An 11,631-nucleotide genomic window follows, 5' to 3' on the forward strand; every position below is an offset into this window, starting at 1 on the left:
TAATAAAATAATTATGCCGATTGGATAGTGTTTTTCATGTTCCGGTTCTTTCCTTCTCATGTTTCATTTGTGTAAAGAATTTTTTGCAGTCATGAAATTCGATAAACAAAGTAAATTAAGAAAATATATTCAAATATTTTTTGTATTAATTGTGTGTGCAATTTGTGAAACATTATACTGCATGTATTCGATTATCGTCATCAGTCTTTGCGTAGCATGAAAGATAAAAAAAAAAAAAAAAAAAAAGAAAGAAAATACTATAAAAAAATAGAGACGAAATAATATATAATATACATACATATTTTTTTTTATATCTATACATAAAAAATCTCGTTATTCATATTACGCTGTTAATCGTAGGAGTATCGCGTTTTTTCTACTCTCTACGATAGTTAATACACGTTAATGGAAATGTAACGAAGAATACTGGGCCAGGTTTTAGATTTGTTGATCAACATTTGTTTTTTTTCTACCTAACCATCGTTTCAAGTTACACACGCGTAAGAATCTGCTTCTCAATATTTCTTTACGAAGAAGTCGGAAAGAGCAAGACGAAAATTACAAAAATTGATACAACAGAGATTGAAGAATGAGAACAGAAAACGTGGAGTGATTGAATCTCGATTTTATGCAAGACGCTCTAAATATTATTGAAATTATTTTGATATTTAGTGGTAGAGGAAGGAAGATGAATCTAAATTGCGATATGTAACATTGGCGATCGGTTAGAGTAGGTTTTTATTATTAAATTGATACCTTCGCACGATCCAATAATAATAATAATAATCTTTTATTCATATTGTTTGTTTTGTCTTGTATCTTGATTTCTTTGGTTATACCAATGCGACGAAAATTGCAAATCGCTAAGAGCGATGGCGCCGTTATTGTTTATAATTGTTAGATTACACTTGGTCAAAATGTTTTAAATATTCTGATTTATCATTATTCTTTCTTTATGTTTCTTTTTCACCAAATCACTGAGAATCTTCTAGTTGCAACTATCATTTTCCTTTGGAAGAAAAATAGTTAAGTCACTCATTGTAGAAAAAAAAAGAAAAAAAAAAAAGAAAAAAAATAATAATAATAATCTAACAAACGTTATGAACGGATCCACAATTAATCCGTTGCACACATCTTCACGATCTAACTCTTCTAGGCCTCAGATCTATCTTCATTAAGATGCTGCCTCGTCTTCCCCGAGATTGTGAAGGTCCGAGTAGTTGACGATCGCTCGATGCAGGAACTCGTACTGAGCCTGAGAAACAAATTGTTCGATATCTTAGTTCCACAATAACAGCTTCCAAACTGCATGTATCACAATTCAGGAATGTATCAAGAAAGGCATAATTCTGCCTGATTTTTACTTACAAATGAGCCGATCATTCCATGTCTTTGAGAGCGCAGCTTTTTCGTCGTTGTAAAAATATCCACCCTTCTTTCCGTTCGTAATTGTTGTACTAAAATGCTAAGGGCGACAAACATCGAGCTTCTGTCAGATCCGCAGTGGCAATGAACGACCAACGGACCTCCGGATTCTACATCGTTAGATATTGTCTGATCGACCAATTCGATCAAGCCTCTCGTGACCTCAGGTACCTCCCCTTCGACGGTAGGCCATCCATGGTAATGGTACTGCGTCACGATCATGTTCTCGTCCGTTTTTTCATTAATTAAACAAAGCTCTCGTCTTGTGTAGTACGGACAACTCTCGCTCTGTATGTACCTCACCCTTATGTGATCGTACGCCACCTCGTCGTCAGACCAGTATCGTGGACATTTGCGGGGTCCGTCGCTGAGCTGTACGATTCACAGAGAAGTCAGAGTAAAATTTATGAAGCAGGTGAAAAAATTTTTTTAGAAAAAAAGAGGCAGGAAGAAAATACTCACGTCGGACAGCATGACTATCGTCGATGCGCACTGTTCGGAGATCATTCGCCAGAAATCAGGTATAGTAGATTCTAGCGGGTCCTGAGTTACGATAAATGATTCGGAATTGTCGTATCCCTCGATGAACGAGGCGTTTATATAAGTGCTGTGTTCGCGTCCTGGTACCGGTGTCAGTATAACGCGATTTCTGTCGTATGGTATGACGAGATCGTTTCTGTTTTTTATCCTATTCTCATCACCCCCGCCAACAGAAAACGATTTTCTATCTTCCAGCATAGAGCTGATTTTCTGAAAACAAAGAGTTCGACGATAATTCAAAATGTCTTGAGCATAATGATTGATAAATTATCATGTGAGTTATTAGTTGAGTAATTTCTGAATTATACACTGTGCAAATACTTTCAAATCGCGATTTGAGCGCCATCTAGTTATCAATTTCTACATAGATTTTTCTGTAATTTCTCTTCAATCGACTGTGCTTCAATGCGGAAAAGATAGTTTGTATCAATTAGTGGTTTTAAAAATTTGTTAGATCTTTATTTCCATGATTTACTTCTCACAATTCGCCGATAGTTGCTAAATTTTGCCGCAGACATGCCACGGCGCCACTGAAATAACTTGCTTTAAGTATAACCTAAAAACCCACCTCGTAACGAAATAAACAGATAAAAAATCTGTACGATATTTATTGAGCTTTAGCTTACCAAAGTGCTCTTGCCAACAATAGCACGAAGATTTTACGAAAGATTCCACATCGATTTGAAGTTTGAAAAGAAAATTATCCCGATTTGCGTAAATACTCTTAAATCGGTCACGTGACATCGTGAAAATTAGAATGTTCTACTTACGTCATATTCCTCCTCCATCTTTGTCTTATCCTTGCCATTATCTCGCTGTCGAAGTTTTTCAACGTGACTTTTGAGCTGGGTGGCAGGTATTTCAGTGTCGCCGAACTGCGCCATTTCCATAAGCGCCCGATAGACGAATATGTACTGTTTAAGGGACTGAACCAAGAAGTTCCTCTGATGTCTGAGGTCGCAGACCGTGTTGAATATCGACACTTGTCCCTCGTCGGCGAGCTGTTGCAGCAGCGAGTCCAATGCAACGAGAGTCCCGGTCCTCCCAACGCCAGCACTGCAATGTACCAGGATCGGACCCTTTTCCAGAGAATAAGCCTCGTTGACCCTCTTGATGAACCTGAGAATGGCGTGGGGGTGTTCAGGTGCCATGAAGTCTTTCCAGACCAAAAAGTGATACTGAATTATTATCCTCGAGTCTCTTTCCCCCGTTCGTGTCATTTTCAACTCTCTCACGACATAGTCGGAATACGGTCTCTCCCTGACGTGCTCGACGGTAATGTCGCCAAAGCTTCTTGACTCGCTTTTGTCCGGCCAGTACTTGGCGCACTTTGTCTTCGAGTACTCCTCGAGATTCGTCAGCATTAGAACGAGCTCCAGGTGCTGCTCCCATATCATTCTCCAGTAGTCACAAACGGTGTTTTCCATCGGCCCCTGGGCGCAGATGAACTTCTTTCGTTCTTTATAGCCGAGAACAAAGTTCGCGTTGATGTAATCTGACCCGCAGATACCATCAACCTGTACTAAACGCACCCGCGTTTGGTCGTAACACTTTATGTCCGGATAGCGGTTTTTGTATAGATTCTCACGAGCCTCCGAAGCCCGCGTTGTACGGTCTGCGAACCTGTCTGGGAGCAGCTCAAATTCGTGCTGAAAACCATAGTCCGAATCGCGGTGGCGGTCTATGTAAGCCTGAAGAAGATCGGCTCGTGATATCGGTGGCATGTCCGGCGGGTTTGACGCTACTAGCTGGTGCCTTCCTCTCAGAGTTCTACATAGATGCCTGACAAAAGGAGGCATCAATTAGAAGTTGGTCTTCTCACCGAGAATTTCATTCGGTTAATTAGCAAAGCTAGTAGAAATAGTCGGTTAAGGTCGTCGGTTTAAAAAAAAAAAAAAATTTTCATGAAACATTTAAGGGGTGAGTCAATTGAATTTTAAAAATATAGATGAAACATATTTCGCGCAACTTCTGAGAACAAGTGCAAGTATTTAAAAAAATGTCTTATATTGGTTTTCAAAATATTTCAGAAGAGCGGCCACCCTTTCATAATAACTATGCTCACAAACATTCCTTTTTTTCAGGAAATGCTCACCTGAAACTGTTTCTCAGACTGATTATTTCCTCCCCACCTTGACGCGCGTGTTTCAAATATTTGTGCAATACACACATGCCCATCAGGATAATAACAACAATTATCAACAAGGCGACGCAAATCTGCATCATCAGTCCAAGGTTCTCCGGCGGTTCGTGTATGGGATAATTCGATCCGACTAATTGTGGATTCAGGTAGTTGCTGTAGGCGGGAAAAAATTCTCCAGGATTACTACCGTTAACTGAAACAAAGGAGAGTGCATAAATAATGTTATAAATACACAGACATTTGGGTAGTTTGAAACAGCGAGTTTTTTCACCTTACCTATAACTTCGATAAATGCAGTGTAATTTGATTCCTTGTCCAAGGGACCATCCTCGGGTATATACGTCTCTCCATTGTAGCTAAAGCTTATACTCGGAACATTCTTTCTTCGTCTCCGCAAAGTTGTCAATGCGTCGCTTATCGCGGGATCATCCGTGTTGCTTGTAATATTTTCGGCATCTGTAGACGGCGGCTGATTGGCTAGATTCAATACAGACTGAAAAGTTTTCGGCTTCAGTCCGACACAATAACGGCAGTTCTCGTTTCCGTTCGAAATTTCATCATTGCCGATAACAATGGGACTGCGTATATTGTCCGAATCGAACATGTCGGCCAGATAAACGCCGCCCGAATTAGACGTGTAGACTTTTTGATAGGTATCAACATCAACGTTTCTTGGGTCGGGCAAATCTCTGAGTTTCTGATTAAGAGCAAGCTTAACGATAAATATTCTGTAGCAGCATATCGGTCCGTTACGTTCAGATATTCTTCGCAATTTAAGCAGGAACATGTTTTGGTGTCCATTTACATATTTCTCCCAACTCGCCACGTTCATGCTATCTACGCTCGGAGCTGCTATAGGCATTGAACAATTATTGCTGGCCAATTTGCCTGGCCGAATTTTGCCAAATTTAGTTTCAGCATTCACAGAAACCTACAACATTGCTTGATTAGGCATCGACAAAGATTTTTTCCTGGCACAATAAATCACATGCGTACAAACAGTATACCGTGTAATTAGTATTTGCTAGGCGGTGCTCAAATTTGCATGTCTTATTTTTCGACCCATCTATGGTTGTGGTTGTTGAGTCCACATTATAACAGCCCATAATGCCTGAATCGTTTTTATAGCAAGCTGAGCCGTTAATTTGTACACTGTATCGCGTTATCACACCATTTGGTTCGACTGGGGACGCCCACGTCACGTAAACGACACCTGTATTACTGATGTTGCTGTATTCGCACATCACAGAGACGTTCCGTGGTGGACTAGGTACTGAAAAATATTAACAAATTGTTAATCCTCGAATTTCACGATTAGATTTCGTTTTTAACCCAGACTTTAGAAAGCCCATTTCATGAAACAAATTGCATTATTACATTTATACGTGAGGCGAAAAAATTGAGAACGAAACGACATTCGTTCAAAAACACATACTCTCGCTGATTAATAAATGATTTTAATGATACCTCCGTCTTGTGTCTCGACTCGCAGTGGGGTACTCCAGTTCCCACATTCATCTGTGTACGTGTTGCAGGCGACTACCGAAAATGTGTAATTAGTCCAAGGAACAAGATCTGAGAATACAAACTTATTCGTTTGATTCCATAAACATGCTTCTTCTCTGATATTGTCAGTGAGACGAATTGAAATCAGTTTGTAATAATGGAAATGATCTTCCAACTCTTTTCCGGGCGGATCCCAGGTAATCTGTATAGAATCGGAAGTCACCCCCTGGCTCACGACGTTCGGAATGAATACAGGATCTGTGAAATCAAATTTTTTATAAATAATCTTGCATCAACTTTGGAACTTATGTATTTAGACAAAGTATGCTATATAATTATAAGAACTTTTCCATCTCACTTGGGACAGGTGAAATAAAAAATATTAAGTACAAACAGGATAAACTCAGAAAAACTCGTTATCGAGCCACTTACCTTCTTCCAATGTTCTAACCAAGCCCGCATATTCATATATAGGCGAAGATCCGATCGAATTAGTGGCTTGAATCTTGAACAGGTAGTCGGTGTTGTTATCCAGATTTGTAAGAACATAGCTAGTCTTACCCCCGTCAATAGGTTCTGTGTTGTAAAGCCAGGGTGAACTGTCATTCTTCTTGTATAAAAGTGTATATTTTTTCACAGGATCATTTCGGTCGTGTACGGTCCAATTCAAAAACACTCTGTGGGCACCAACTGCTTTTACAGTGTTTATATGAACATGAGGAACATCGGTCACCGTCAGCGATGTCTCGTTCCTAACAAAATTATCAGGTTCAGCGCCTTTTGCATTACACTCGTAAGTGCCGTTATGTTTCAAGCTAACTTTGGTGAAGTTAATGATCATTTTGCGGTATGTTTCATTCCACTCGACATCCCCAGTGGACATATTTTTGTCTATCTCATCGCCGCTGATCTTCACCCAAGTGAAATTTGACAGTGGATATCCTTCGACGTTACACGAAAGTACCGCCGGTTCGCCTGTTTTAACACGTACCGGTTGTCCTCCCGTTATCTTGGCAGGCTCTTGAAATGCAAAATATTTCATTAGACTGTTATTTCAGTAATATTTGTAGGTGTAAAGCACATCAATTTATTAATATAAGATTAACCAGTAAGTTTCATAACGTGATCCATTCTTTCAATTCTGAATTATGTGTGTTTCCTTTGCGTTTGAAAAATTATTACGTTATAGGATGCCCAACCACCAAGAAAACATTTGACCACTTCCCAGAGGAAAGTTCAGCCAGTAACTGCATGCACGATTTATAGATTAAAAATCAAGTTATAAAACGATCACTAGTTTATTTAATTCTGAGGTCAAAGATATTATCAACAGACACTGAGTTGATACTGATTGTCCAAGTATTTCGAGACTTTCCAACAAAGCATTGTACAGTAAGAAAAAAGCTAAGAGAAATATTTTACTGAAAGGATCTTATAACAGAAATTTCAAACAAAAATATGATTATGAAAAAAATTATGGTTTTTATTTTATCATAACTTGCTCTTTGTAAAGTTTCACGGAGCAGATTGACTTTTACTCCAGCTTGTCTAGATAATGTGCGTCATAAACGATTTGGCTATCTGACCACATTACAAAACAAGGAAAACACGATAGCTGATTTTGTCGCCTGTGAACGAAATCAACTGCATAAGTATTCCTGCTTTGAGTGGTACATGAAAATATGAGAAATTAAAAAATTACAGAACTCAATCCAATGATCCAAGAATGAAAAAAAATGCAGGCAATCAACGTCCACACATTCCGAGGCACCTTTTCGCTAAGAAGATTACTAGATAGAGTAAGATTAAGATACTTTGTCAATTTCCTCACCTATTACTCTTATGTATCTAGTCTCATTGAAAACTTCCCCTGTCAGAGTTGCAACGACACATGTATAATTTCCAGTATTGTTTCTGCTGGCCCTTTTTATTTCCCACACGCTTTCATCTGATGAATTTTGCGGCAATGTCAAGTTCCCTCCATCTTTTGTCCACCAAGTGTATCCCTGCACCTTCGATTTGCAAGTCAAGGACGGCGTTGTTTCTGCTAAGATATATTCCTCTCGTTGAGAAACTGTTATATTAATCGGTGATGTTGTTTCCTGAAGTTCGTTTAGTAAGTTTGAAGATATCAATTTCCCTGAAAATAATTGATTTCTTCATAAAACAATGTGACTAGAAACAGACTCGAGTGGAATATAAACATGCGAGGCAAAATCCTGCAGCTATTAATAAACTTAAAGAAGCAGTTTTAGCCATACTTAATAAACCCAAAAGTGAAAACTGACGTTCGATATCACATTTTAGAATAATAAGAATTCTATAGTGAATAATTATCACCTCGAAACGTTCCCAATTGAATATTTTCATTCATACGTCGAGGATAATAATAATAACATAATAAAAAAAATTACGAATATTAGATTGTTGCAGTTTGTGTTTTAATCGCAGTAACAATGGTAGTCAAGATTTCATGTGTCTAAATACATCGACAGACACGCTTCGAGCATGAAAAATCTGAAGAATTCATGAATATTGTCATGCTGACTGTATAAGTAAATGCCTCAGTCTGTTGACGTACATAGATATTACGTCAATTGTGAGGAATGAAAAAAGAGGAGCAGATGAAACGCAGGAAGTGAGAAATGGCGACGCAAGTTTATCGCGGAAGACTGTATACAATATTAACGTATTACACAACATTGGAAACTTCAAAACTGGAACATAGATATTCAAGCATTCGTCACAATTTATGTAATAGTATCTACATACATTTTTTATCTTTCACTGAATCGATACTAGATTGGTAGTAGCAAGAATTAACAAAACTATTTTATACTATGAACATCAACAAAAGTACATTATAATAACTATCTACATCATTTTTTTGTAGAGTTTTATGATCAGTATAGACTAGATAAACTTTTACGAGTATTGACATGTGATTTGTATTCAACATAGATAATTTTAAATATCTGTATTTGTATCTGCATCTTGGTAATTCACGAGGTGTAGTTAGTAACGTTATCGTAACGAAACACTGGGTTAAAAATCATTATTTTCTTAACAATCAAAGGATTTTCAAGAAACTAAGATTTCGAAACACGAGTGTGTTTTGTTTTATAACAGTTTACTGAATTTCAGACAATTCAAAAATCGCGAAATAACGGTTCATCCTCAGCGTGGATCGTTACGACACGTTATTCACTTCAATATGATCATAATTTTGGAAGGATTCATATATTTGTGTCTGCACGCTGTTGAGTATTGTATCTACATTTGGGTAATTCTTTTCAAGAAGCTCTATTAGCATAATGTTTTGTGGATCTGGATCAGGCAGAATCGACAGTCTCAACATTTTTAGCGTTTGGCGTTTGTGTCTGCATGAATTCATGATAATCCGAGTGTCCAGCGTCTAAGAAATGTCATCCTCGAGGTGAATTATGGGTGAATTGCATAGTACGATTTTCGACGCTCGATTGTTTAACGCACGTGCGTTCAAGATGCGGTTCGAAGACTTGATAGGACACGATGGGGTAATGTCGGTATCATCACGTGTTTGTAGCGTCGACGGAGAGAAAAGTACCGGGTTAAAAATGCAGGGGCGCATGCAATGAGCTTTCGGCATTCGCGTTGCGGTTTCGGGCCAAAAACGAATGACGTATGCTCGAATCGTGTCTGTTACAGCATATCTATCTGTTCACGTATAACGATATGCGGTACGTATTTATTTTTAAACGTCGCCTGCGGTTTGTATTCCGTGAATCATGTAGATACGCAGGCATATAGATACGACGCAACAGTAGCGGGGTTGAGAAATCGTGAGTCTTTTTTTTTCGGAATCCTCCCCGCTACAGGAGCGATTCGAAATTCCAAGGCCATTTAGGGTCGAACCACGCGTCGTATTCTCTTGTTTTGACGTACCAGGATCTTCGGAGCTGGTGTAAGCTAATACGAAACAAACGAAGAGGGAGGATATCTTCATTGTCGGGGCTTGGCTTCGTAACATGGCGTCCGTCTATGAGGCCGGGCTCCTATCTCGTTCTGTCACCATTTAACTGTATTCTCACAGGCCAGGATATACGGGCATTTTTCAACACAACAAAACTCCAGTTACACTCGTCACGTTTCACCTACCACCGCATCCCTCACTTTTTCACTTATTTTCGTTATTCTAAAACTCTATACGATTACTATCAAGTGTCAACTCAAATCGCTAAACAGCGTTATCCAGACCCCGAGCATTGCCGAGTGGCCGAGACGTTCGGATGTTACTAAATTTTATTATGGTACGGCTCGGGAATTCTTTTACGCCATCTACCGGCATATCAGTTCAACTTATTGTTCACTTATCAGCCACTTTTCTTGCCCTGTCTATCAATCGCCTCACGGATAACGTTTCCCGCCTAACTAAAACCTACTTTATCTGCAGTAGGTAACTTTATCGTCGGATGTAACGTCAGCGTCGGTCACGCTGCGCTCCTACTTACCAATGCTTGTTTTACCCTGATACAAATGTGAATTGTGCTCGATGATTCAACGATGTATAGGTGTAGAGCACTTTATGTAAATGTTGATGTTGGTAAAATTTAGACATTTTCTAATTGATCAGACTGACTTGAAGCCGATAATATGATAAAAGTTTGTGCAATCTTTGAAACTTGAGTAATGAAAAATTCATTTTGTGGAATCGTTTGGAGTTATATTGCATTTCCCAGCAAATCACTTTAGAAATCTTGTACAAGGTTTCTTCAGTAAAATCATTCGCTTCAAAGAAATTCGTTTCTACGAACTCTTCCAAACTAAGTACTTATCCGTTTAGGATTTCCCAATATATATAAGCTACAAATGGTCTGTTCCTTCAAGAACCGGGAAGTTTCTGTTATAATCCACAGAAGTCACAAATTTTTTCCGAAAACTGACCGTTTACAAAGCTTGCAGATAACTTTCCAGGCGGAATTAATCTTATCTGTTAACGGACGAACAATGTACATCCATGATAGATATGCAATACCTCTATTAGACATCCAATTTGACCGGAAAAAGTATAATACAACTATATCAGAGATCGAAATGTATACTTGTTATACAGCGAGTAGAACTTTACTAGGTATTCACACAGATCTCCATCAGAGGTCTCGTGGATTTTCTCGAGAAGAAATCTGGCCCTGTAATGGACATCCTCTCTGTCCATTATTCATGTGCACCTCGATCTTATCCACACGAAATATTTACCTCTAATGGAAGTATCATGAAAAATATTAGGAACTATCACGTGCACGTTATTTTGTTTTGCCCCAAACAAATAGTCCAAGGCCTAGACATAGTGAACTAGGCATTCAAGAACCAACAAGTATGCAGATACAGGACGAAATTCGGAGTAAACGAAAAGTCTGAATTGCTGGGGCCCTGGTGGTTCCTATAATTTGGATCTCTCTTTTGTGACGAGAGAGGAGAGCGACTATTCGCTGCCTGGTGCTTGTCTATAGTACCTCCACTTATGTGAATGGATATTCATAGACATCCAATAGATATCCATCACCGGTTGTAGATATTGTGAATTGAGATCCACCATGTATATGGATATTCTATGAAGCTCTGAATTTTGTACGGACCTTTAATAGGTGGAGTGTTCCACGTGGGCTTGTAGAAAGATTATCACCAGGAGATTATAATTTTTTCTAATTTTCCCAGGTTTTGCAATAATTTATATTGTGAAATTTGTATGGAATAAAAGTCTAGATAAAAATTTAATCGCAGGATAAGGGTCAGCATATATTTGTCATGTGGATATGAAACATGTCACGTTTTATTCACATGAATCACAATCTGATTCAGCACAGCAGCTATAATCTGGATCCTTCGGTCATAATGATACAGAATCCATGTCTCGTGGCATAAAAAGAACTTGTAAGAGGATGTGCAACAGCAGCATATTGTGCAATGCGTTCTCAGTATCATGCAATGATTAACACAAGATATAAAAGATACCAATTGCAGTTGGAGACACTGGGCGA

The 11,631-nt window shown here is 38.6% G+C and overlaps 1 protein-coding gene across 2 annotated transcripts; it reads right to left on the reverse strand.

Moving 5' to 3' along the window:
- Positions 1-284: 284 nt before the first annotated feature.
- On the reverse strand, positions 285-9,877 carry LOC124410964 (tyrosine-protein phosphatase 69D). Of its 2 annotated transcripts, none has more exons than XM_046889720.1 (11): positions 9,539-9,877; positions 7,446-7,754; positions 6,047-6,634; positions 5,576-5,872; positions 5,116-5,381; positions 4,385-5,039; positions 4,061-4,301; positions 2,736-3,735; positions 1,888-2,175; positions 1,369-1,797; positions 285-1,255 (listed from the first exon to the last, which is right to left on the reverse strand). In XM_046889720.1, exons 1-11 carry the CDS (start codon positions 9,621-9,623, stop codon positions 1,175-1,177), a joined length of 4,239 nt encoding a protein of 1,412 aa, XP_046745676.1. In that variant the 5' UTR covers positions 9,624-9,877; the 3' UTR covers positions 285-1,174. The 2 variants fall into 2 exon arrangements, with proteins under 2 accessions (XP_046745676.1, XP_046745675.1); XM_046889719.1 differs by having other exon boundaries at positions 2,736-3,747.
- Positions 9,878-11,631: the final 1,754 nt, after the last annotated feature.

This window comes from Diprion similis, chromosome 10, assembly GCF_021155765.1.
Source record: "Diprion similis isolate iyDipSimi1 chromosome 10, iyDipSimi1.1, whole genome shotgun sequence".
Lineage (NCBI taxonomy): Eukaryota > Metazoa > Arthropoda > Insecta > Hymenoptera > Diprionidae > Diprion > Diprion similis.

What these genes read in the sequence shown, in the direction of transcription:
- LOC124410964 (XM_046889719.1), bottom strand. Translation starts at nt 9,623, where the DNA reads ATGTTACGAAGCCAAGCCCCGACAATGAAGATATCCTCCCTCTTCGTT. An exon ending in AGATGGAGGAGGAATATGAC is followed by an intron (nt 2,176 to 2,735) that starts GTAAGTAGAACA and finishes CTTTGTTTTCAG; the next exon opens with AAAATCAGCTCTATGCTGGA. An exon ending in ATGGAATGATCGGCTCATTT is followed by an intron (nt 1,256 to 1,368) that starts GTAAGTAAAAAT and finishes TTTGTTTCTCAG; the next exon opens with GCTCAGTACGAGTTCCTGCA.